The sequence below is a fragment of the Geotrypetes seraphini genome, chromosome 8 (genome assembly GCF_902459505.1).
Source record: "Geotrypetes seraphini chromosome 8, aGeoSer1.1, whole genome shotgun sequence".
Taxonomy (NCBI): Eukaryota; Metazoa; Chordata; class Amphibia; order Gymnophiona; family Dermophiidae; genus Geotrypetes; species Geotrypetes seraphini.
Window position 1 is genome coordinate 132,731,929 of NC_047091.1, and position 27,763 is coordinate 132,759,691.

The 27,763-nt window shown below is 43.1% G+C and overlaps 1 protein-coding gene across 1 annotated transcript in view; it reads right to left on the reverse strand.

The window, feature by feature from the left end:
* Positions 1-560: 560 nt before the first annotated feature.
* The window catches only part of LOC117365514 (solute carrier family 2, facilitated glucose transporter member 11-like), a 49,632-nt gene continuing 22,429 nt past the window's right edge, over positions 561-27,763 (reverse strand). Inside the window, exons 6-12 of the mRNA XM_033955995.1 lie at positions 13,381-13,529; positions 12,262-12,449; positions 10,203-10,313; positions 8,015-8,116; positions 7,786-7,861; positions 4,852-4,976; positions 561-830 (exon numbers count right to left, since the gene is read on the reverse strand). Coding sequence (XP_033811886.1) covers positions 624-830; positions 4,852-4,976; positions 7,786-7,861; positions 8,015-8,116; positions 10,203-10,313; positions 12,262-12,449; positions 13,381-13,529 — 958 coding nt within the window. The 3' untranslated portion in view covers positions 561-623. The remainder of the gene's footprint in view (positions 831-4,851; positions 4,977-7,785; positions 7,862-8,014; positions 8,117-10,202; positions 10,314-12,261; positions 12,450-13,380; positions 13,530-27,763) is intronic.

The following is a 27,763-nucleotide window of genomic DNA, read 5'->3' on the forward strand; positions in this document are numbered from 1 at the left end:
CCACCAGGGGGAGGAAGGGAGACAGAAAGAAAAGAAGAAAGACACAGGGACAGGGAGAGACACAGAAAGACAGACAGACAAAGGGGGCCAGGGAGAGAAACAGACAGAAAAAGACAGCAGGACAGAGAGAGAGAGAGACGGAAATAAAGACAGACACACAGACATATATTCTAGCACCCGTTAATGTAACGGGCTAAAATACTAGTTACTATCCATAACAGAGGTACTAAGGGGAGACAGCTGGTGCAGCTGTACCAGAGTAACACAGTAAAGGGGTCCTTCCCTGCTGTGTTCAAAATTGCTCCCATTGTCCGTCTATTGCTGACAAAGATGTTACCCTCCACCCTGAAGATTTTAATTTGCTTTGACACATCCCATCCCTCCCCATTTTAACCTCCCCCAACATCTAAGTCACTATTTTCTTATGCTACAGCCCAAGAGAAGACATGTCATTCTGTCAGCACCATCTGAATGAAGGAGCCAGAGGAAAATACTGGGCCACAACGGAAAAGCACAAACCTGGAGTTATGGCATGACAGTGATACAAGATGTTTGCGCTAACAATCCATTTTGATTAGAGTCACCAGTCCTGTCAGTATCTTTAAAGACTGACCTCGCCAAGCTCAGAGCACGGAGCATTTCTCATTAGCCTCTTGAGGATTTTCTGAAGCAGAATGGGTATACGCTGAGCCAAAGTTTAACTTGTTGAATTCCATCATGATATCCATGCTTGATTTGCCCTTGGTCTCCGGGAGAAACAGGAAGTTGAAAATCCATGAAGACACAATGAAGCCCAAAAAGATAAGGAAGCAGTACTGACCCATGCTGTCCTGGTGGAGGGGATAGAGAGTAGTGGGGAGAGAGAGAAAGAGAGAGATTTACATCATTTGCTGCTTGACACCTAGAATACCTCTGAGCAGTGCATTTTTGTCTGGCAAAAAAGATGCTGGTACTCAAATACCAGGCTACTCTTCAGGAATGGGATGACCAGTGGCATAGCGAGGATGAGGCGCCTCTCTCCGCCCTCTTCTCTGCCCTCTCCTGCTGTTCCCTTCCCCTGTACTTCTGTAATGTTCCTGGCGCGAGCAGCAACCCCTAAGTTACTGTCAAGCCAGCGTCGGCTCTTCCTCTTCTGTCACTTCCTAGGTGCGGGTCCAGAAAGTGACATCAGAGGAAGAGCCGAGCTGGGCCAACATCAGGTTGAGAGTTGCTGCTCGCACCCTCGGCAGACTACCCCCCCATCTCCCCCACCCCTTACTATGCCACTGGGGATGACCAGTGAAGGACCCACCCTACAGTAGTCAGGCCCCCTGCAGCCAGCCACAGAATTCAAAAAGAAGCAGTACTGACTGTGCAGAACCTGAGCTCTTTTATTAATATTTGGGGAACATGGGTCATTTTTATCAAGCAATGGAAAAAATTCCAGTACTCAGTATCCCTGAGTTCCACCTCAAAAAAGCCCTTCCCTGAAAGATTTTCTCTTTTGATCCATATTCCATAATGCTTACAACCATTCAATCTGAAATGACTGCTCTCCACACAAAAAGAGAAAATCATTCTTTATTGACAATGAAATGCACATACGGAAGAGCAATGAGATTTAATTTTGCATCAGGGGAAGAAGCAAGTGTCTACAGTAAAAATGCCTTACCTTAGTACTTTACAAAAGCAAAGGAACGGTGTAATGAACAGTGGAGGGAAGAGATTTTAAAGCACTGTAAAAGCCCAGGCCTGTCACTCTTTAGTACGAGAACCGTAGAGATCCCCTCAGTACAGGGCTAAAGTGACATTCATTGTATCGTAACCCACCAGAATCAAAGAGACAAATGCTTTGATCATGAGACCTGAGAGGTCTTACCTCTCAGACCTGGTGCCATACATCCCAGATCAAAGCCAATAACAGAATTCCATGCCCCACCTCAAGATCCTTACTAGAGAATGACACAGGGACAAATTTGTCCCCATCCCCGCAGGAACTCAATTTCCTCATCCCATCCCCATGAGTTTTGTTGCTGTCCTTGTCCCTGCCCCATTCCTGTAAGCTCTGCCTTAACCACACAAGCCTCGAACACAGGGCCGGATTAATGAATAGGCCCAGTAGGCACGTGCTTAGGGCCCGAAGTTGTCAGAGGGGCCCGATGAAACAGAGGACTCAGGTGTTTTGGGGGGATTTCCATGGCAACACGGGCCACCTGGGAAAGATCGGCAGTGCTGGGCCCCCCCGGGATAGATCAGCAGCGCTGGCGCTCCCCCCCCCCAGGAGATCGACAACGCCGCCCTCCCCCCGGCATCGACATCAACGAACCAGAATAAGTGACGTTGGAGGGGGTAGACCGGTAGATGTAAGGAGTTGCTGCAAGGTCCCGCGATGACTGCGTCTGCCAGTCCAACCCCTCCGATGTCACTTACTTCTTCCCTGAGCAGAGCCGGCAGACACAATCATTGCGGGACCTTGCAGCAATTCCTTGCATCTGTCGGTCCACTCCCTCCGACGTCACTTATTCTGGTTCGCTGATGTCGATGCCGGGGGAGGGCGACATTGTCGATCTCCCCGGGGGGAAGGTGTTGACGATCTTCCAGGGGGGGCCCAGCACTGCCGATCTTTCTCAGGGGCCTGCGTTGCCAAAGAAAAAAACAAACAAACACCTGAGTTCTCTGTTTCTTCAGCGGTTCCCCTCTGACCTAGAAGGGTGGTGGAGGAAGAGAAAGGGGGCAGGTTGGTATGGAAGGGTGGTGGAAGGAGAGAAAGGGACAGATGCTGATGGAGTTGATGTGCAGGGAAAGGGGAGAGATACAAGGGGAAGGATACTGGATGGAATTGGGTTGGAGGGAAAGAAAAGAGGCAGATGCTAATGGAATTATGGTGCAGGGAAAGGATATAGAGACATAAGGGTGAAGGATACTGGATGGAATTGGGTTGGAGAGAAAGAAAGGGGGCAGATGCTGATGGAAGTGGTAAGTGTTGCTGTTTGCAGCCGGCAAAGATTTGAAGAGGTATGGGGAGAGGGCTGTGGGAATGGGTGCATGTAGGGTTACCTGACATCCAAGAAAACCCAGACATGTCCTATTTTTAGAGGACTATCCTGGTTCCCAGACAGACTTTCCAAACCCTAGCAGTTTGTCCGGATTTTGGAAACCCCCGATGAGCTCTGGCTACATCTGCAGGGCCTCTGAGCATGCGTGGATGATGTCATACATATCCACGCATGCTCAAGGCCCTCCATACGTGGCCAGAGCTTGTAGGGGAAGAAGATGAGGCTATGAGGGGGTGGGGTTGGGGTGGAACAGGGCGGGACTTGAGGCGGAACTGGACAGGGCTGGAGGTGGAACAAGGCGAAGTTGGGGGCAGAATGGAGCGGGACCATGCATCCGGGTTTGTGAGGCTCCAAATATGGTAACCCTAGGTGCACGGCACAGTGATGCTAGGCACCTCCGCCTGGGGTGCATACTTCAATTGCTACACCACTGGATTTAGAGCTGAAAGGAGGGAGATAGAAAAATGACTAACTTTGCTGATATCTCAAGGTGTCAGCCAGCTGTCTAGAGCTGTGGTCTCTAACTCAAACCCTTTGCAGGGCCACATTTTGGATTTTTAGGTTCTTGGAGGGCCGCAGAAAAAAATAGTTAATGGCTTATTAAAGAAATGACAACTTTGCATGAGGTAAAACTCGTTATAGTTTATAAATCTTTCCTTAATTGCTTCTGATAATTTCAGCTATGCACAGCTGAAAGCAGTGCAACATGCAGAAAGTGAAAAACTATCAAAGTATCAACTGCAAGAGACAAGATTTTGGACCAACTATTTTGAGGCCCTTGGCATTATAATGAATGATTTTTAATGGAAAACTTGTGCCTTAAGTGTCCAGTGGTCGCGTCCACAACCGCCTTCAGCTCTCACCTCCTCCAGCACTGGACACACGCACAAGATGCACTGCCTCCAATGGTTACCTTACGTTCTGGAACGTTGCCCGCCTGACTGCTGTAACCTCACGCAAGTGCTTTCCTGTGTCTGCACGAGATTGAGAGGTGGAGTGGAGAGGACAATCGCGTACAGACGCTGGAAAGCACTTGCGTGAGGTTACAGCAGTCAGGCGGGCAACATTCCAGAATGTGACCGCCGGACACTTAAAGCACAAGTTTTCCATAAAGAATCATTCTTTATAATACCAAGGGCCTCAAAATAGTACCTGGCGGGCCACATGTGGCCCCCCAAACCGTGAGTTTGAGACCAATGGTCTAGAGCAGGGGTAGAGAACTCCGGTCCTCAAGAGCCGTATTTTTAGGATTTCCCCAATGAATATGCATGAGATCTATTTGCATTCATTGCTTTCAATGCATATTCATTGGGGAAATCCTGAAAACCCGACTGGAATACGGCTCTCGAGGACCGGAGTGCCCTACCCCTGGTCTAGAGTGATGTGGAAAAGAAAAGCCCATCCAGTCAAAGGAGTTGAGCTGAGCTGAGATCTAAGTATCAGGGGGCTGAAGCAGTAAACTGCTCCATGCTTTACCGTAACAGTATACTGCAGATTTTCCTGCGCTAGTCTCACCCCTGATGCAGAAAGTCATCTAGTAAGGAAAACTTCAAGTAAAATCACTGCTCTATGGAATGCAAAAGGTTTAAATACGGAAAATTGGATTTAGTTTCAGCTGCATGTGAAAAGGTGTAGCTCAGGCCTTTTTCAATTGTAGCTCAAGGTGAGATACATTTAAGCACAGCAGGTATTTTCCTTGTGTGACAGGGGCCACTGGACCACCAAGAAGCACTGCCACATCTATGGGCTTTTCTGGCACATGGCAGTGTACATAGGTCTCGGGGCTAATTTAAGAGGCAAGACCAAAATCACTTACTACAATGAAGGGGAAGATCACTGAAATCACGTAGATCCCCGCCCAGTTCAGACTTCCAATAATCACAAAGGCTGCAGCTCGGGAGGACTGGGTGAAGATTTCAGACATGATGGACAAGCTGACTCCTGTTGGAGAAAGCAAAATAAAAGAGCAAGTCAGATGATGACATTTATTTTTTCATTTTTAATATTTGTAAACTACTTATAGCCTAAGTGGTTTACATTCAGGTACTCAAGCATTTTCCCCTGTCTGTCTTAGACTCACACTCTACCTAATGTAACTGGGGCAATGGGGGAACCACTGTACTAGATTGATCAGGGGTCCCCAAAGTCTCTCCTTGAGGACCGAATCCAGTCGGGTTTTCAGGATTTCCCCAATGAATATGCATGAGATCTATGGACCCTTGAGATTGATACTTTAGAGAGGAAGTCTGCTTGTCTGGTCCCAAGAATGAAGAGTTCCTACACATTTGATGTTCGTGCATCAGTTCTCAAAGATATTCAGAGTTTGCTATCAAGTGAAAAAATATTAGATCAATAACAGACAATTCCAGTTTTGTGAAAGCCTTATCTGTAATTGGCCAGCATGATTATGATAGCAAATATGAAGATGATAATGCAAGTGATGAATTAGACCAGTGGTTCCCAACCCTGTCCTGGAGGACTTTCAGGCCAGTTAGGTTTTCAGGATAGCCCTAATGAATATGCATGAGAGAGATCTGCATATAATGGAGGTGCCAGGCATGCAAATCTGCTCCATGCATATTCATTAGGGCTATCCTGAAAACCTGACTGGCCCAGTGGTCCTCCAAAACAAGGTTGGGAACTACTGAATTAGACCATACTGTTTCCAATGATGATGATGGGTTTTTTTTTTTTTTTTTGCTATACAGAAGTCAAGTGTTTCTGATAATAGGTCTGCACAGGAACGGGGATCGCAGGAGTCCCGCGAGTCCCGCGTGAATCCCCCACTAACCCACGGGACTCCCACGGGGACCCCCCTCTAGCCAACGGGACTCCCACGGGGATGGAAGACTTTGGAAGCAGGGTTCGTCCATATAATATAATGGACACATCAGCCTTAGTAAAAGAGGGGGTTTATAAGTTAATTACCTGAACAAAAACCAAAAAAAGGGTTCCACCAAAGAGATTCCACAAGGAAAACAGCAGTGCAAACAAAAAAAGAAACTGTGGAATTGATGATCCTGTCAGAAGTAATTGTTGCTTTTTATGGGGACGGGCGGGGATGGAGGTAATTCCTTGCGGGGATGGGTGGGGACAGAGAGGATTCTGGCGGGGACGGGCAGGGATGGGTTGGATTTCTGTCCCCGCACAACTCTCTATTTCTGATAGATTCCCTTGATGAGTATCTGCAGACCCAATCGAGTCATCAGTAATATTGTAGCCTAGCTTGATTTGAAGAAACTTTTTTACTCAGACTGAGCAAACCACTTTCTGCCATTCTAGTTGCTGAACACCTTTTTAAGTGTGCTGGTTCCCCCCCCAACCCCTTTTACAAAACTGTAGCACAGTTTTTAGCACCAACCATAGCAGTAACAGCTCTAATGCTTATGGAATTCCTATAAGCGTCAGATCTGTTACCACCGTTGTTGGCACTATGTTGTTGTTTTTTAAGCGGGGGGTGGGGGGTTAATAATTATGCATATTATGTGTGTTAACCTGTAACCCGTTCTGAGTTCTTTGGGGAGAATGGGATAGAAAACAAGTAAAAAAATCATGACTCACTAGCACGCTTGCATAAATGATGGTTAGTTTCAAAATGTAGTTTTACTAAAAGCAAAGTGGACTGAATTGTAGAGCAATAACCCCTTCCTTTACAAAGCCGTGTTAGCGTTTTTAGCACCGGAGGGGGTAAAATTGTTGGGATAAAAACATTAACAATAGTTGCATTCATTGAAGTTACAATACTTTTACTTTTTACTCAAAATTATTATATTGGGCATAACCTTTTTACTTTTACTTAAGTAAGATCTCCTTTTACTAAGTCGCACAGCCAAGTGCCAAATTCTCCAATGCCTGTTCAATTCCTATGGGTGTCGGAGCATTTACCGTGCAAGCCTACACTGTTGGGCTTAGCAAAAAGGGGAATAAATTTTTTAATGTGTTCTTCACTGTACTTTTACTTAGAAACATAGAAGATGACGGCAGATAAGGGCCATAGCCCATCAGGTCTGCCCACTCTACTGACCCACCCCAAGCCTACTATCCTAGGGATCCCACTCCTGGTGGCAGGCTCCCTTGGCTTAACCTCTAAGGGATCCCACTGGGCATCCCATTTGCTCTTAAATTCTTGCACACTGTTTGCCTCGATCACCTGCACTGGGAGCTCGTTCCAAGGATCAACTACTCTCTTGGTGAAGAAATATTTCCTGGTGTCGCCATGAAATTTCCCGCCCCTGAGTTTGAGTGGATGCCCTCTTGTGGCTGAGGGTTCTTTGAGAAAGAGAATCTCTTCTTCCATGTCGATATTGCCGGTAATATACTTAAACGTCTCGATCATGTCTCCTCTCTCCCTACGTTCCTTGAGTGAGTACAGCCGCAAATGTTTCAGCCTTTCCTCGTACGATAGATCCTTGAGCCCCGAGACCATCCTGGTGGCCATCCGTTGCACCGATTCTACTCTCAGCACATCTTTTCGGTAGTGTGGCCTCCAGAATTGCACACAGTATTCCACAGTATTAAAAGATACATGTATTTTTACTTTTGGTTAAGTACTTTGAACATCACTGCCCTTAGGTGGCCCTTTCTTGTATGGATAATCGTACTCACCTAGTGAAACCTGGTGTGCATTTCTATCCACCCTATAGGTGACAATCTCATCTAGGGAAATCTAACCAGGCAACATCTTAGGTACTGGATATGACCCTTTGTAAACTATCTTCTAGGTGTGTAAAGCCAAGAGAAAGGTTCTTACCTGCACCCACCCCAAAGAAGAGAATGTAGAGGAAGATCAGCCCAAGACTACAGTAGGGCACCCAACTGTAATAATCCTATGAAACAGAAAGTAAATGAATGGATCAGCCTAAGACTGCAGTAGAGAACCCAACTGTCATGATCCTAAGAGACAGAAAATAAATGAATGACCTCACTCAAAGATTCCAGCAGTCTGGTTTAACAAGGAATCCAGCGAACAATTTCCTTACCTTCAAGGAGAGAGTAACTGTGAGGAGTCCCAGCGAGAAAGCCATGAGTCCATAGCCACTCAACAGCAGCTTCTTCCTCCCCATCCGCTCAATAACAAAACACTTAGATAGAAAATGCAAAGGCATCATTGGTGTAAAACCCCGAACCCAACATATTTCCTCTTCATTTTCTTTTCCATATCACTGAATGACAATTCCTGAGCAGAACTGCCAAGCAATCCTGCAGTACAGGGACTTAAACACAGAGGACTGAGTTCAAATCTTGCCTTTCAGTGTGTGTCAGTTTCCAGATCTGCCTGAGGCAACATTTTGTGATCAGTTTTCCAACTGCTCACCTAGGTGCAAATCTGGAGCTACTTTGTACTCCCAAACCTTACACCTAATTTTCAAAAGGGCATGTCTAAGTTCCTTTAGAAAACTGGCAGAGATATAAAGTACCCATGAACTTTCCACTTACTTTTTTTGTGTAGATAAAATTTCATTGGCAAATATTACATGGGGATTTAAAATATTATTTACCAACCCTGTCCAAAATGTGTCCCAGACAGCTTCTCTGCTCAATTGAGCTAAGGACATCAACTTTAATTAGATTGTATGAGGGAAATTTTCAGATAGCCAGTCAACTGAATAAATCATTCTGTTTCACCTCAGTGAAATTCACTTCCTGCTCCCCTGTGATAGATTTTGCTCTAATTCTTTGTATTATATCTAGTAGTCTGGAATTTTGAGCAGTAGCAGAAATTCAACGAAGGGCCTCCACAGCATGGTATTATTTTGTAGTCATGATTTCTGGGGATTTTTTTGTATGTTTATTTTATCATGTCTCTGTTTTAAAATTATGTATGTAAATTATGAAAACTGTTTAGTTTTAAATGGTATAGAAATTTTTTAAATAAATAAATACATAGGGTCCCCTGCACTCCAGGAGCAGCTTGAATGGAAATATGTGAAGTTGGGCCCTTCTCTAACAGACCTAAATTAAGCCTTCTTTATAGGGATCTCCATCTTGGCCTATGTTTTGTAGCTCCTAGAGGAGGGCACTATAATGTTTATCTTCTACTGAAGATAAATGACAGCTCCCTATTAAGAGCCAGATGAGAGGTACTGCAGGTGAAAATGACATATCCCAATGAAAATAATAATAGAGACTGTGCACTCATATATAATATGAAAATAAGAAAGCCTGGATTTATAATCTGTTCTCTGCTAATTTCTGTCTATATCAGTGGTTCCCAAACCTGTCCTGGGGGACCCCCAGCCAGTCAGGTTTTCAAGATATACCTAATGAATATGCATAAGAGAGATTTGCATATAATGGAAGTGACAGGTATGCAAATCTTTCTTATGCATATTCATTAGGGATATCTTGAAAACCTGACTGGCTGGGGGTCCCCCAGGACAGGTTTGGGAACCACTGGTCTATATGCTTGACTGAACTGGGTTCCTGTCCACTGACCCCCTGCTGTAAAATATTCATGGCTAGTGACCCATCGGCTTCATTTTCATAACACAGAGAATGTGATAAAAACAGTTAGCTTAGGAGGGTCTAAAAAAGGGTTGGAATAAAAAAGAAAAAAGTCCATAAACCATTATTATGATGGACTTGAGAAAATACATTGCTTATTTCTAGAGTAAGCACCATAAAATCTGTTTTACCCTTTTGGGATCTTGCCATAAGTATATAAGAATAGCCTTACTGGGTCAGACCAATGGTCCATCAAACCCAGTAGCCCGTTCTCACATTGGCCCATCCAGGTAACTAGTACCTGGCCAAAACCCAAGGAGTAGCAACATTCCATGCTACCGATCCAGGGCAAGCAGTGACTTGCCGCATGTCTTTCTCAATAACAGACTATGGACTTTTCTTCCAGGAAATTGGCCAAACCCTTCTTAAAACCAGCTACAATATCCGCTCTTACCACAACCTCTGGTAATGCATTCCAGAGCTTAACTATTCTGAGCTTGATGGACCTTCAATATGTCACAGTATACAATGCTTACTGTATGTTCTTAACCCAAACACATCCAATGACCTCTGCCTATCCTGTGTCCACACAGCAGACTCACACCTATGAACATTTTATCAGAGAAATTGTTACAGTAGATGCAAGAAGAGCAAGTTATTATTCCTTCCATCCCCTCCTCTTGCCCCCAGACTTTCTTTCCCAAACAGTTTACCATGACATACACACAGCACAGTGGCAATAGCTTCTGAGGCCCCAATTCCCAGTGTTAGATAAGGGATTTCTTCAAGCGAGAACCCTGCTGTGCGGAACACATCATAGGAGTAGAAGTAAATCTGGAGGGAAAAAAAACCCAAGGAAAACATTCTCAACAGGTTGCAATAGAAAATTGTTCTTTGCAACTGGGAATTAATATCACCTTTAATCAAGATATAATTCCAAAATATGATCTCACTATCCAAAAAATATCTGCATCATTTGTAACTGGGTGATATTGGTTATATATTGTTAGCAATGCTTTGGTTATAACATATATTGTCCCAAGATACCATCATATTTATCTGCTTATATGTGGTTGGCATGATGGCAAATTGCCAACCAGTGTTTAAGCATGACTGACTGCTGTATAACCTTCAAAGAATAGTGGGTCCAGTTCTGGCCATCTTGTTGGCATGGCAGATAAATACCATGTTACTATATATATTTTGGTCCCTGATAACTTCAGCTCTACTTAACACTGCTTGGTTTGGGTATCCCACAGAACAGCAAAGTCACAGTAACCATGTTCTGCCTCCAGCAGCCTTACCCTGGTTGGGTCAGGGCTCTATGATAAGCCTTATGTAATTCAGTAATTTCTAAGAACTTTATTGCTGTAGCTACTTTTGCCAGGATATGTGAACTAGGCATTGTAGGCAATGTAGTTCTATACATGATGTAGCCACTCTTGCTTGCCTATAAAAGCTTCTCTGCCAGTGGTCTTTCTCCTAAGACAACCTCCCTTTTTTCTCTCATCTAAACTTGAATCCTTTGTCTTACTTCTCACTTCCTGGTCATTTATATACTTTTGCCCTGACAAGTTCAGCAAGATGTGACCTTCTGCTTCCTGGTGCTCTGTTCCTATTGGTCTTTCTCTTGGACCCCCTCTCCTTGCCTTGGGTGCTCCTTTCTGTCCCTTTGTTCAGAATCACTAGTGCTCTAGACTGCAATAGCTCCTCATGGCTGAAACCCCCTTGATTATAGGATCGTCTTTTCAACATGAATAAGCATCTAACCTCATGTAAGAATAATTCTGCATTTGTTCCCTGGCATCTGGAATTCCTCACTATCCTGCCTTTTTTTCATTCCTGCTTTCCAAACCTTCACCTAGTTCTACATCATATTATAACCAAGAAACCTGTGCTCAGAGGTGGCCATCCTCTGAGAAAATCTGATAATTGTGAGTACAAATGCTATATCAAAAAATTATAAGGACTTTCTGTGTGTGTATTAGCATGCTGATGGTTTAGCTTTCTGATAAGTATATCCTTATGTCTGGGACATGGTTGTACAAGATTAGTAAAAAAAAAAAAAAATCCAAAAACTTATAGAATGTCTGCAATCTCTGTTCTGGAATGACTGAGTTCAGAGTCAGGCAGTAGATCTGAGCAACAGTGAGTGAGAAACAAAGTAGCATTCAGATGCAGGAAGAAGGAGCCTTTGAGTAGCTCCATGACCATAACAAGCCAGATCAAGTGTTTTTCTGAGTGTTGGACTGAAGGAAGCATTCAGAATGGTCAGAAAGTGATGAAGTGAAAGGAGCATAAATACTTGGAAGTAGAGAATGACATGGGGACAAATTTGTCCCCATCCCCGCAGGATCTATCTTCAAAAGTTCTGTCCCTGTCTCTGCCCCATCCCTGCAAGCTCTGTCTTCATCTGCACAAGCCTCAGACATGGGGATGGGGACAAATTTGTCCCCATGTCTTTCTCTACTTAGAAGCATTCCATTAAACGATTATATTGAGGGTCTGCCAGTACCTTTGGGACTAAGGAGAAGCATGATGCCCTGGATCCCCTCAGAGGCCAGAGCTATTGCTATTCTTCTTCCAACCCCTTCATGATACTTTGCAAAGCAACAGAAAAGTAACAAAAGTCAGGTCATCTTCAGAAGCTGAAGTTGCAGAAATGAGGGTCAAGATATTAGAACTAATTACATTAGAGCATAAGAACACAAGCATTGCTTGTAAGTCTGGAACTTTCAGCATGGATGAAGCTCCAAGGCTTGAAACAATGAAAACACTCAACTGCATTTACTCCTGAGAACTGAAATGAAAGCACCAGGAAAACCAAGAAGTACCGCTGCCATCGTAGGGACCGGTCTCGCAGAAGATGCAGAGGAGTCATTTGGTTCTTAGTCTTTCTCAGTGCTTGTTCTTTTAATAAATCAGCAAGTTCTCCTTGGTGGTCCTTGTTCCCCCAGAGCTGTTGCATGACTAGAAATGACAGGAACAATTCATAGCAAGCTCACAACTCACTCCCCAATAAACAATCCATCCCACACAACATAAAATCCAGCCTTCTAGCATACATCCCAGCCACCCAGGAAGCATACAGCCCTAATATGTACATTTTTCTGGGAGAGGGGTTAATGAATTCATATAGGATAACAATATAGGGAATTGGATAGGATTTATTCTCTCAGATGCAGGACATTAATATGAGGTACCCAGGGAAAGAATAACAAGGCCAGAGGCAAGTCATGATAGGATGGGAAGAATCATCAGATTGCCTCAAGCCAATGGAGTGGCCTAATAGTAGAGCTGCTGCTGAGGTTGTGGGATTCATTCCCAGCGCTGCTCCTTGTGACTTGGGCAAGTCACTTAATCCTCCATTGCCCCAGGTGCAAAATAAAACTTGTATAAATGTAAACTGCTTTGAATGTGCAGCTACAAAAAAGCAGTATACAAGTCTCATTCCTTTCCCTTCCCCAGTGGTATTCAGCCTGGGGCATGATAGCCTCATATGGAGATGTTTACATGGGCACTCTTATCTAAATGTCCAGGTATAAGGAGGCCCTGAGGGAACAGCTGGGGGAAAAGGCCTAACTGAATGAGAAGGGGCCAAGGGGAAGTGACAGGCAGACTTCAAACCAGGCAAGCACAGGAAGAAGCACAATCCAAAGCAAGCAGTTAATTCTCCCTATCTGTTCTTCCCTAAGCCCACAAAGCAGGCCAGGGTTTCCCCCTCCTGATCACTCCACAGCCAGTCAAGTTTTCAGGAACCCCACAGTGAACACACATGCATGAATGCAATTTCATGCTTATATATTCTGAAAACCTGAGTGGCTGCAGGGCTGTTTGGGGAAGCCCTGCCATTAACAATGGGATCTGAAGCATCCAACAGTAAGGTAGAGAGTGCTGTTACCTTTCTTACAGCCCTCTATGTCTTCCTTTTGAATGAGAATATATGGTGGTGTCTCAGGAAAACATGGCAGGGTGACGAACTGGATTAATGCTGTGATGCAGGTGCAGGCCAAGAGTAAAGGCCACCAGAATTTGGTTCCTAAAATTTCCCTAAGAAATAAAAGGTAAAAATATAAATTCAAAATCTTCAATTATGTTCATTTTTCATAAAGGTTTAATAGCTATAAAGCTCAATAAAGAATTTGTAATGAGTAGGGTTACCAGATTTCCTCTTTAAAAAAAGAGGACACCTGGCCCCACCCCATTCTGCTCTGTTCTGCTCCTAGACCTAGGGTTGCCAGATTTTCCAATTGGAAAATCCAGACCCCTAGACCCGCCCCCAGGCCAGCCCAGTTCTACCCATCCCCACCCTGTAACGCCCTAATTCCGCCCCCTACTGCCTGCTCTTGGGCAGGGAGGAAGTCTGCGCATGTGCGGACTTCCTCCCTGCCTGATGTGATTTGAGGAGGCTTTTCAAAACCCGGACAAAGTGTCAGGTTTTGAAAAGCCATCCGGACATGTCCAGGGAAATCCGGACGTCTGGTAACCCTAGCCTGACCCGCCCCCACACGAACCTCATGTCTCCTTCCTCGAGCTTGGGGCCGAGTCTGGAGGACTTCTGTGCAATGACATCACACATCACATCGATGTCTGCACATTCCCACAGGCCCTCCAGATGCAGACCTGGGCTCGGGACCTTCCAAAACCTGGACAAATTGCTGGGATTTGGAAATCCCTCTGGGCATCCGGACAGTCCTCTGAAAAGAGGACATGTCCAGATTTTCCCAGATGTCTGGTAACTCTAGTCACGAGACTTTTTCATTTGGCTTCTGAATCCAATCCTTGGGACACAACTCAGCCAGTTGAGTTTTCAGGATACCCACAATGAGCAGATATGAAAGAAATTTGCTTGCACAGCATCCGTTCTGTGCAAATTTAAAAGTATTTCCCTGTAACTTCATCGAGTGTCCCCTAGTCTTGATAATTTTTGATGGGGTGAAAAATTGAAAATGGGTACAAGTGGATCGATTTTTCACTCCATCATAAATTACAAGGACTAGGGGGACATTCGATGAAGTTATAGGGAAATACTTTTAAAGCCAATAGGAGGAAATTTTTTTTCACTCAGAGAATAGTTAAGCTCTGGAACGCATTGCCAGAGGTTGTGGTAAGTGGTTTTAAGAAAGGTTTGAACAAGTTCCTGGAGGAAAAGTCCATAGTCTTATTGACAAAGACATGGGGGAAGCCACTGCTTGCCTTGGATCGGTAGCATGGAATATTGCTACTCCTTGGGTTTTGGCCAGGTACTAGTTACCTGGATTGGCCACCGTGAGAACGGGCTACTGGGCTTGAAGGACCACTGGTCTGACCCAGTAAGGCTATTCTTATGTTCTTAATATTCTGAAAACCAGACTGGCTTGGGGTATCACGAGAACACTGGAATAACTCATTACATCTGTGACTACAGTTATCGATGTATTTAGTGAAGCATACCGGTATTTTCAAATCCCAATCCAGGTTCACTGAATATTACCCAGCATGAATTCTTGGAGGATCTTAAAGAGAGTCTAGTCCAGATAGAACAAAAGATGGATGCTATTGAAGCCTGCAATGCAACTCTGATTAGGGAGAAAAAACCAGTGAACACAAAATGGAGGCCCTTGAAAACCAGTTCAAATGCTAAAGTGGTACTTCCAGGAGGTCTGGCAGGTTCTGATGAACCTATGCTACCACTTTCTTTTTTTTTCCCTTTCTTTTTAATATTAATTTTACTACTCAAGCAGTAACTCCTTATATTACTTTGTTTCCCTGAAAATAAGCCCTAGCATGATTTTTAAAGATGCTCTTAATATAAGCCTTACCCCAAAAATAAGCCCTAGTTAAGATTGACCCCCAAATGTCCCTGACACTAGTGCTGCCTGATTTGCAGAAAAAATTGGACTTGTTGATTCAGTGACTCCCATCCCGGTGAGACCTGACATACCTCCACTCCGAAGCCTCCTAAAGCAGCAGTGCTCTGAATGGACTGCTTCGCGGTCTTCCCCGCTGGGGCCTTCCCTCTGCCACATCACTGATACTGCCTTGTCATTGATGACATCATCAGTGATACGGCAGAGGGAAGGCCCCGGCGGAGAAGGCCACAAAGCAGCCTGTTCAGAGTGCTGCCGCCGCTGCTGTTTTTGGAGGCCTCGGAGGTACAATATGTCAGTCTCACAGTGGGAGGATCAGTGGGGTTCTGCTGGGAGATGGGAGGGAAGGATAGAAAGATGCTGCACAAGGGTATGGGTGAGAGGGGTGGTAAGATGCTGCACATGGCGGGGGGGGGGGGGGAAGAAAGGAAAGAGGAAGAATTGGGATGGAGGAGAGGAAGGGAGAGATGATTATTGTACATGAAAAAAATAAGACATCCCCCCAAATAAGCCCTAATCCATTTTTTGGAGCAAAAATTAATATAAGACCCTGTCTTATTTTCGGAGAAACATGGTATTAAAGCACATTTAGCAATATTAAGAAGAAAATATATCTGTATAAGGAAAATGGAGAGGAAAAAGTGCTTAACAGTCCAGTTTAGGAGATCCAAAAGCAAATTTAAACCTTGAAGCCAGGTCATCCTTAGGAAATCATCTACATATAGTGCCTTAAAGACAGGCAAGCATGCAAGCATTTAAACCTGTTGAAGTCTGTCCTTACTAGTTACTACAGTTGGTTCAGTCTTCTTTGCGTCAATAAATTTTTTTAGCTGATGAGGGTCAAAGAAAACATATTTATGTGTTGCAAAATTATACAACACTTACAAGGAATTACAGGCCAGTAAGTCTGACTTCTTTGGTAAACAAATTAATGGAAACGCTTTTAAAACAGAGAATGGTGACGTTTCTGGAATCCGATGGATTACAGGACCAGAGGCAACATGGATTCACTAGAGGTAGGTCTTGTCATCTAATCAATTTCTTTGACTGGGTGACCAGAGAATTGGATAGAGGGAGTGTGCTAGATGTGGTATATTTAGATTTTAGCAAAGTCTTTGACAGTGTTTCACACAGACTTCTAATAAATAAACTGAGTGCCCTCGGGATGGGCCCCAAAGTGACGGGCTGAATCAAGTACTGGTTGAGTGGAAGACAACAGAGGGTAGTGGCCAATAGATATTGCTCTGTAGTGTGCCTCAAGGTTCTGTTCTTGGGCCTGTTCTTTTTAACATTTTTATAAGTGATATCGCTGAAGGGTTGTCAGGTAAGATTTACCTCTTTGAGGATGATACCAAAATTGCATTAGAGTAGACACCCCAGATGGTGTGAATGAAGAAGAGCCTGAGCTTCCTGAAGAAGAAGGGGAAGTTGCGACAAATTTGAAGGACACTCTCTTGGAGGGCGATCTAGAGGCACCTGAAGAAAGTGAAGTGAGTATCCCTCCCAAAGGATGGTGAGAACCCAGAGATCCCAGAGAGAACCCAGAGATGGTGAGAACCCAGAGAGTGGGTGATCATCTTCCACTGGTGACAAAAATGGTGAAGACGACCTCCTATTAGCAGAAGAGAAGTCTGATGACGGGAGGTTGGTATGCTCAGACTGGGAATGTCAAAAAGACTGAGCTGGTTTAGTTGCAGCAGGAGTCTGAGCTTTCTGCTGTCGTTGTTGTTGTGGAGGCCTTCTAGGTGGAGGCCTGGAGAAAGCTGGCCCATCATTTTTTGACATGACCTCCCCATCTGTATGAAAAACATGATTTTTAGTAACAATCCACACGTCACACAAGAGTGTACCTAGGAAAAGGCAGCATCTTACATACTGCAGTGAGCAGTATGTCAGTAAACCTATTGTAAAACTAAACAAGCCAAACTAGTACAGATCAATCCTACACAGTCAATCCTAACAGAAAACCATGTCTTTTCGAACACACAGAAAACACCTTCGCCTAGTATGTAATCACAAACTAAACCCCTCCCCCTTTTACAAAACTGTAGTGTGGTTTTTAGCCATGGTGGTAACTGCTCAGATGCCAACGCAAAAAAACACTCTACAGTTTTGTAAATGGGGAGATAGAATAAAAATATGTAGACAAAGATTAAACTGAAGCACCAAGAAGCTGGACTCTGCATACAATGCAACACCACAGAAACAGCAATGCATCTCCCCTAAAGCAAAAAAATAATAATAAATATAATTTTTTTCTACCTTGTATTCTCTGGTTTCTGCTTTCCTCATCTTCTTGTCACTCTCCTCCTTTCATCTACTGTCTACCCTCTCTGCCCCTTCTTTATGGCATCTTCTCTCCTTCTATTCACCTTCCAGAAACTTTATGCCTCCCCCTTCCATCTCTCCCACACCCCCATGGTCTGGCATTTCACTCTCTCCTCTCCCTTCCCCCCACTTCCATCAGTATCTGCCCCCTTTCTCACCCTTCACCACGCTTCCATACCACCCTGACCCACTTTCTCACCTTTCACTATGCTTCCATACCACCCTGACCCTCTTTCTTACCCTTCACTATGCTTCCATACCACCTTGACCCCCCTCTTACCCTCTACACACTTCCTTACCACCCTGACCCCCTTTCTCACCCTTCACGCTTCCATACCACCCTGACCCCCTTTCTCACCCTTCATCACGCTTCCATACCACCCTGACCTCCTTTCTCACCCTTCATCACGCTTCCATACCACCCTGACCTCCTTTCTCACCCTTCACACTTCCATACCATCCTGACCCCCTTTCTCACCCTTCACCACACTTCCATACCACCCTGACCCCCCTCTTACCCTTCACTACGCTTCCATACCACCCTGACCCCCTTTCTCACTCCACTACGCTTCCATACCACCCTGACCCCCTTTCTCACCCTTCACCATGCTTCCATACCACCCTGACCCCCTTTCTCACCCTTCACACTTCCATACCACCCTGACCTCCTTTCTCACCCTTCACTATGCTTCCATACCACCCTGACCCCCCCCTCTCACTCTCTACACCCTTCCTTACCACCCTGACCCCTCTCACCCTCTACACCCTTCCTTACCACCCTGACCCCCTTTCTCACCCTTCACGCTTCCATATCACCCTGACCCCTTTCTCACCCTCCACACTCTTCCATACCACCCTGACCCCCTTTCTCACCCTTCACCACACTTCCATACGACTCTGACCCCCCTCTCACCCTCCACACCCTTCCTTACCACCCTGACCCCCTTTCTCACCCTTCACGCTTCCATACCACCCTGACCCCCTTTCTCACCCTTCACCACGTTTCCATACCACCCTGACCCCCTTTCTCACCCTTCACCATGCTTCCATACCACCCTGACCCTCTTTATCGCCTTCCACCACCCTACTATGCTTCTTTCTCTCTCCATCGAAATCAGTAAGGTCCCGCGATGACGACTACTGCTGCCTCTGTTCTGGAAGAGGTAAATGATGTCGTAGGGGGGCTGGGCCGGCAGACGCAGGGAGTTGCATCAAGGTCCCGCGATGACTGCGGCTGCTGGTCCACCCCCCTCCGACGTCACGTATCTCTTCCGAAGCAACGGCAGCAGTAGTCATCATCGTGGGACCTTTGTGCACTTCAGCTCTGGAATAAATATGGCAGCCACACTGAGGTGCCATTTTCAGCAGCGAGCTTCCGGACCCAACCGGCTGTGCACCCTTTTGGAGCGTGCACCCGGGGCGGACCTCCCCCCTCCCCCCACTACCCCTTTGGTATGCCACTGGTCTGGAAATATCCAAATCTTTTGACCCATAAAAGCTTTTGTAGAAAATGAAAAAATAGCCTCAAAATATGTTCATGATCTTGAGGAAATACAAAGGTTGCCAAGAGTCTATGCTACCTCTTTCTTAGGTGTTCTTTGTTACGTTTGGCTCTCAAATTGTGCAGCATGGATTTATTTAAAAATATTTCTATTCTGCGTAGCTCACACTTGGATTACAATTTTAACATACATAATCAGATCATGAAGGGTATGGAGAAGGTAGAGAGGGACATATTCTTCAGACTAGCGGGGGCGACAAAAAAAAGAGGGCATTCGCAAAAATTGAAAGAAGACAGATTCAAAACAAATGCTAGGAAGTTCTTCTTCACTCAGAGGGTGGTGGACACCTGGAATGCGCTACCAGAGGAGGTGGTAGGGCAGAGTACGATTTTGGGTTTCAAAATGGGATTAGATGATTTCCTGAAGGAAAAGGGGATTGAAGGGTACAGTTAGAGGGTTACCATACAGGATATTAAAGGATTAAGGAATAGAATGTTTTAGGTATAAGATCACGGACCTGGGGGGGCCGCCGCGGGAGCGGAATGCTGGGCATGATGGACCCATGGTCTGACTCGGCAGAGGCCATGCTTATGTTCTTAAGTTACAAATATCTACCATCTAATCAAAATATAAAACTAAAGCAAAACTAACAAGTAACTCAAAATAGATCTCAAATCACATTACAAATATAAAGTGATCATTGTAGACAGTCTTGACCTAACTGCAGGGCCATCTCAAGATTAACTGACACTCTAGGCAAAATTTCAGCCATGTGCCTATCCCTCTAACAAGGGCTGCTCAAGGTCCTCCCCCTTATGCCTAGCATCTCCTCTTCCCTTCCCTACCCCTCTGTAGGCCAGTATCATAAGAACATAAGAATAGCCTTGCTGGGCTAGGGTCAGACCAATGGTCCTTCTAGCCAAGTATCCCATCTTCATGGTGGCCAATCCAGGTCACAAGTACCTGGCAAAATCCCAAAGAGTAGCAACATTCCATGCTACCGATCCCGGGCAAGTAGTGGCTTCCCTCATGTCTGTCTCAATAGCAAACTATGAACTTTTCCTCCAGGAACTTGTCCAAACCTTTCTTAAAACCAGCTAGGCAATGCGTTCCAGAGTTTAACTATTCTCTGAGTGAAAAAAATTTCCTCCTATTGGCTTTAAAAGTATTTCCCTGTAACTTCATCGAGTGTCCCCTAGTCTTTGTAATTTTTGATGGAGTAAAAAAAATCGATCCACTTGTATGCATTCTACACCACTCAGGATTTTGTAGACTTTAATCATAGTGTTAAGACTAAATTTTTTAAATATATTTTTCTTTAAGAATTTTGGGATAATAGATGTTTATTTGTTTATTTTTATTTTTAGTATTTATATATCACTTATAACCTAAGTGGTGTACATTCAGGTACTCAAGCATTTTTCCCTAGCTGTCCTGGTGGATTCACACTCTGTCTAACATACCTGGGGCAATGGGGGATTAAAGAGCATCATGGGATTTGAACCCACAACCGCAGGGTGCTAAGCCTATAGCTTTAATGTTAATTATAAAATGGAAAACAGGGGAGCTGTCTCTTTCTGAGATGGCTGAAAGGCCTGCATGGCAAGTCTGCAGTCACCTTTGATTGTTATTCATTTATGTTTCCATATCACACTATTTGACATGGAATCTCATTCAGTACTCGTATATGTTCAAGAAGAACCGAGGGATAGCCAACGGAAGATACATGTTGCAGGGTTGACATAACACCCAGATAACTAATAAATTCTGGGAAAGGGCTGATGGCCTGCTTGAGCTAGACCAATAAGATACTCGAAGAATAGGGAGATTGCAGGGGTAGAGCCAATCTAGGCCAATGAGAAAGGGCCAGGTGTAAGGGTTCTCTTCCTCCTCCTCCCCCCCTGGGAAGAATGCATCATCTGCTTGCCTTAGTACACCTGAACATGACATTTTGTGGACTTTCCATTCAAACAGATGTGTTCCTCCTTGTCTTTGCCACCGCGAAGTGGCGGCGCGCCGGACTTCGCCCCCAACAGGTCAGCCCATGTTAAAGCCTCCCAAACTCTCTGCGGCGCACTTTACAACTTACAGCACTCCAGCACTGCTGCACCACCCTTCTTAGGCACTTTTACAGCTAATTTTAAGTTATTTTATATATTTTATTAGTTTTATTTACCTGCTTGTTATTTTATTTTGTAGCCTTTGTTGTTCCTCCTTGTCTTTGCCGCCGCAAAGCGGTGGTGCGGCGGACTCCGCCCCCAACAGGTCAGCCCATGTTAAAGCCTCCCAAACTCTCTGCGACGCATGCCGCGGAGGCGCGCACCTTTGGCGCACGCCGAAGGAGCATGCCAAAGGAGCAGTTCATGCTCATTAGTGCGCTCTTTCGTGCGCAAACTGAGGGCGCCAAATTTTTTATTCCCCTATTTTGCACTATTTTCTTACTTGGTTTATTACTTTTCTCTAATATTTTTTCTTTTCACCACATTTTAAATTCACAATCAGTAATCATCTTTAATCCTAGCATCTTAAAGGCTAATATGCCTTCAATCAATAATAATATCCCAGTTCATTGGGGTCACCGTCCTCTTTCTAAAAATGTTACTTTGACTCGCTCAAAAACAACTATTGAAATCTCTACCTCCCTTAAACCTCCTAACCCAATTTCATCTAATCCCTTTTCTTTAAACCTTAATAATCCCAACAGAAATAATACAAATTTAACAATTGGCTTAATTAATACTAGATCTATCAAAAATAAACATCATCTTTTAAAAGATACAATTCTAGCTCAGGGATTTCATATCCTTTGCATCATAGAAACTTGGCTTACTGAAGGAGAGGAAGTCTATTTAACCTATTGTTGCCCTCCAAATTACAGCTATCTTTGGAATCACCGCCACAACCGTAAGGGCGGTGGGTTAGCCATCATTTTTCAAAACGGTCTGATCGAGTCGTGCGATCAATCAGTAGGTAATGTCCCTATCAAATTTTTACATGTTAAAATAAATTCCTACTTCAAACTTGACCTTCTTTTACTTTACGCTCCTCCTTCTATAGGACAAAATAATATTTCTACAATGCAAAATTTAATACTTGACCATTGCACAGCCTCTACCCATCCCCTGATCTTAGGTGACTTTAATATTCATTTTGAAGATCAAACAAATTCAATTACAAAGGACATGCTTACCTTTATTAACTCTATTAACTTATCCATAATTATTCACCAACCAACTCATACTGCCAAGCACACTCTTGATATGATATTTGTACCCAAAATCTCATCTTTTAAATATTCTGAGCCTCTAATTCATCCAATACCCTGGTCTGACCACTATCTTATATCATGTAACTTTACATTTCAACAAATTATTTCGGACCTTTTACCTAAAACTCCTAAAATAATTTCATACAGAGACTTCTCTAAAATTGAATTGAACGACGTAACCACCATCTTTAATTCTATTAGTACAACATTCTATTCTTCTTCTTTCGACGAACAATTACGAATTTGGGATTCCACACTAAAAGATCTAGTTGATACTAAAGCTCCTTTACTATCTAAAACTATTTCATATCGCAAACTATTTTACCCTTGGTATAACGAAGAACTTTCGCTTTTGAAACTACAGCTGAGATCACTGGAAAGAAAATGGAGAAAAGATAAATCTACCAGAAACCTACATCAATACAAAGAACACGCATCATTTTACAAACAAAAAATTAATCAAGCCAAAAATAATTACTATAATTAAAAAATTATTGAAGCAAAAAATCCATCAGCTTTATACTCTTTAGTGAAGTCAGTTTCCCACTTAACAAAAAATAATACTACTCAAAAATGTTCTCTTTCAGCTCAAGAAATTGCAGATTATTTTTCCACTAAACTAAATCTTGTTCGAAATACATTTCAATCAGGCACCTCCTTTCAACCTTTAGATAACAATAATGCTTTATCTATTCCTACATCCAAATGTTCCAAATTCAAAATCCCAACAATAAATGATATTGAACTCAGTCTACGTAAAATTAATCTAAAGGGTACTCGTGATGAAATAATACCGCCATTCTATTTTAAAATTTTTTTTTCGTGTTTGGTTTCTTTCATCCTATCTTTAATACAAAACAGTTTACTTACGGCCTCTCTTCCCCAGAAATGGAAAAAATCCATAACTTTTCCAATTTTGAAAGATCCTAAAGTTACTCCAGATGAAATTTCCAATTATCGTCCTATTGCAAACATTCCTTTTATGGCAAAACTTACTGAGAGACTGGTATTCGAACAACTCTCAGATTTCATCGAAACAACCAACGTCCTTCACCCACACCAAACTGGATTTCGAAAGTTCCACAGTACAGAATACACCATGATAGGTTTGACCAATAACATCCACTACTTTCTCGATCACCATTAATCGGTAATTTTAATTTCCCTAGATCTAACTGCCGCCTTCGACACCATAAACCATGATCTATTATTAGATCGACTAGATTCAATTGGAATTAAAGACCAAGTTTTGGCTTGGTTCTCTTCTTTTCTTTCAAATCGCTCTTCTGTCATCAGCTTTAATGATAACACTTCCAAAATTTATTCTTCAAATTACGGCATCCCACAAGGTTCAATACTATCCCCCCTTCTTTTCAATATATTCCTTTCTCCACTTCTAAATTTAACTCAGTCTCTAGGTTTTACAACTTTTGCATACGCTGATGACATACAACTTATTCATCCTTTAGACCCTGAAAACTTGGATGATATTACATGTATCAATAATAAACTAGTCTCAATAAAAAATTGGCTTTTCACAAACAAATTGGCTTTAAATCTCAAAAAAACAAAAACAATGCTCTTTTCCTGGAAAAGAGATACAAAATTAACTTCTCCAATTACCATTAATAATACTGTATTAGAATTGGTTACTTCTATAAAAATTTTAGGCGTTTTGATAGATGATAAACTTACTTATCATGACCATATCTGTAACACTGTTAAAACATGCTTTTATAAATTACGTTTAATTCGCTCACTTTCCAAGTTCCTACAACCTGAATCTATTAATATTCTAATCCATTCCTTAATAATCTCCAAAATAGACTACTGTAACTCTCTCCTTATTAATATTACACAAAAAGAAAAAAGAAGGCTGCAATTAATACAGAATACTGCTGTGAAATTAATTTACAATGCAAAAAAATATGATCACGTCACCCCCCCCCCCCCCTGTTAATTAAATCTCATTGGCTCCCGGTAAGCCACCGCATTACTTTTAAATTATTACTCTTAGTTTTTAAAGCCATAAATTTTAATGAGCCACAATTTATCAATAGGTGGCTAATCCCCTACAACACTACACGATCACTCCGCTCAACCTCTTCTAACCTTCTTTCGGTTCCCTCGTTGAAAGTTATAGGAATCAGATGACACGACATGTTTTCAATTATGGCCCTCAGTCATGGAATCTCTTACCTCAATATATTAGAGAATTAAAAGATTTAGCTGTATTTAAAAAAATACTAAAAGCATTTTTTTTTAAAGATGCTTATGATTCTTAATATTTTAATAATTGTTTTTTAACAGATAAACTAGACTTCCCTCCTATGTGTTCTTCCCTTTTATGTTTCTCTCTCTTTCCTGTCTAAAGATTGTAATTTCTCCCCTATTTGTCCTCACCACTCTTGTATGTTTTCACCCATAACTAATATTTTCTTATATGTATGTATTTTTGTATGATAATTTTTATCGCATAACAAAAGTTAGTTTATATGTTGACACCAGTGTTTTATTTGTATTTTTTATGGTATTGTACATCGCTTAGTAATTTAAAATAGGCGATTCATTAAGAACAAATAAACTTGAAACTTGAACTTGATTTAAGATATATAAAGCCCTGTGATAGGGGAGAGGGGAAACTGCAGCTTGAGAGAGACATTGGGCAATATATTTTTCTTTCTAATTTAATTCTACATTTTCAAAGTTACTGAGTATAAAATCTGAGGAACTTGTGGATTTTTTTTTTTAAATATAGGAACACATAAGAACATAAGAAGTTGCCTCCGCTGAGTCAGACCATAGGTCCATCCTGCCCAGCGGTCCGCTCCCGCGGCGGCCCATCAAGCCCATTGCCTGAGCAGTGGACTATATCTATCTATACCCCTCAATCCCTTTTTCTTCTAGGAATCTATCCAAACCTTCTTTGAAACCATTTAATGTGTTCCTGTCTACCACAGCCTCTGGAAGCGCGTTCCATGTATCCACCACCCTCTGAGTGAAGAAGAACTTCCTAGCGTTTGTTCTAAACCTGTCCCCTTTCAATTTCTCCGAGTGCCCCCTTGTACTTGTGTTGCCCCATAATTTGAAAAATCTGAAACATCTTAATAGAGTAATAGAGCAGTAGAAAGAAAGAGAGCCTAGCAGAAAATTAGTCTGTTTTGAAATATATCTTTTGCCATCCAGTTATATGTTAACCAGTTGTACCATATTTCTCCTCTGTAATTTATGAATGTAATTCTTACAAAACCACTTTAATTTTAAGCTGCATTTCTGTTTCTTTTTGTCACCTCTGGGAGAACATAGCTTAGAAGGGGAGGTTTTTAACAGAGATAAGGACAGAAACCCTAACTTTTTTTTGGTAACAGGGACGGTTTATGAGGTATATGCAGTTAAACTGAATCTCTTCTAACATTCCTCAGCCTTCTCTTTTCCAATCTGAAGAGCCCTAACCTCTTTTTTCCTCATTCGCGAGGAGTTCCATCTGTCTTATCATCTTGGTTGCTCTTCTTTGAACCTTTTCTAGTTCCGCTATACTCAAGGTGAGGTCACACCGTTGAGCAATACAGAGGCATTATAACAGTTTATTGGAAAAATTACAGATCATAACACCACCTAACAATTAGAACATAATAAGACTATCAGAGTCCAGGTTTGGGTTCTTATAACCCAGACTTGGCCAAACATCTACCCCACTGGAAATCCTCCCCACTCCCACCCTTACCCACAGTAACCCCCCAACCCACCCTCAAACAACAGGCAACACAGGTTAATAATTGGTTTTTTTGGCTGCCACCGTGCATTAGGTGAAAAGTTTCAGCGTATTGTCTACAAACAGGGGTGTCAAACTCAATCACATAAGGGGCCGAAATCTAAAACACAGGCTAAATCACAGGCTTAATTTTTAATAAGATACTTAGAGCTCCTTTTACTAAGCTGCGCTAGCGGTTTTAACGCGTGCTTAGCGTGCGCTGCATTGCTGCGTGTGCTAGACGCTAACACCAGCATTGATCTGGCGTTAGTTCTTTGCACATAGCGCAGGGTTAGCGCGCGGGGCAATGCAGCGTGCTAAAAACGCTAGCACACCTTAGTAAAAGGAGCCCTTAGTCTTAGTAGAAGTATAGATCTTTCCTTACTCTGAGAAACCATTCCAGCAATCCACCTGGTTATTTTCATTTCATAGATGTTACCATACTTAATCCCAACTTTATTCAAATAGTCATTCTAGGCGTAGGTAGCGGAACAACTTTTTTGTTTGGAGGGGGCCCTGAAAGCTCCGCCCCAGACCCCGCCCCCCATAATAGTATTAATTGTAATACCATTTTTTCTATTCATTTTTCATATATACACACAATATAATCATATTAACAACACATAATGGTTAATTACAAAATTAAACTACACAAAGCACACTGTATGCTTCTCAACATTCATTCTTAGCAGAACACCTGGCCTTGGCCACATATACAGAACACAGATAGCCCCTATGCAAATACGGGACCACAAACTAAAAGTACTAATATATACAAATTAAACCCTAAGATGCAAGACTCTACATGCAGTACAACACCAGAGAAATAGAAACAAATGCATTTCTTCATGAACAGGGCAAAATATAGACAGCAGATGTAAATTCTCAAAACTGACACAATTCAATCACAAAACTGAAAATAAAATCAATTCCCCTACCTTTGTTGTCTGGTGATTTTGGTTTTCAAACCATCTTTTTCCTCCTTTTGAGAACATGTCTGGGGTCCCGGACAGCTTTTCAAAACCCGACACTTTGACCGGGTTTTGAAAAACTTTCCCCGAAATTGTGTCGGGCAAGAGGGCATCTGGGCATGCACGAATGCCCTCCTGCTTGACCAGAGCAAGCAGTGGGGATGGGGCTAGGGCAGAGCAAGGCTGGGATTAGGGGCAGGACTGAGGCGTAACGGGGCAGGGATGGGTGGGTCTGGGGGGTGGGGCTAGGGGGGTAAAATGTAAAATCTGGCAACCCTAATACAATATAGCAGTCAACAGGAAGTTCAGAGGGGGTAGGATCCAGGAAACCTTAAGCATGCATAGATACTCAAGGCCCCATGCCTGTTGTAATGATTCTTTCATAGACTTGCTGATTACCATATCAGGTGACCCCCAAATTGTGCCATCGTGCCTGGTGGTCAGGCTGGCCCTCCCTGATTGGGTTTTTAGGGACAGAAAGCCAGCTTGATCACTACATTTGCTTTTAAACTACAACATAATTCAGGGATCTCAAAGTCCCTCCTTGAGGGCCACAATCCAGTCGGGTTTTCAGGATTTCCCCAATGAATATGCATTGAAAGCAGTGCTTGCACA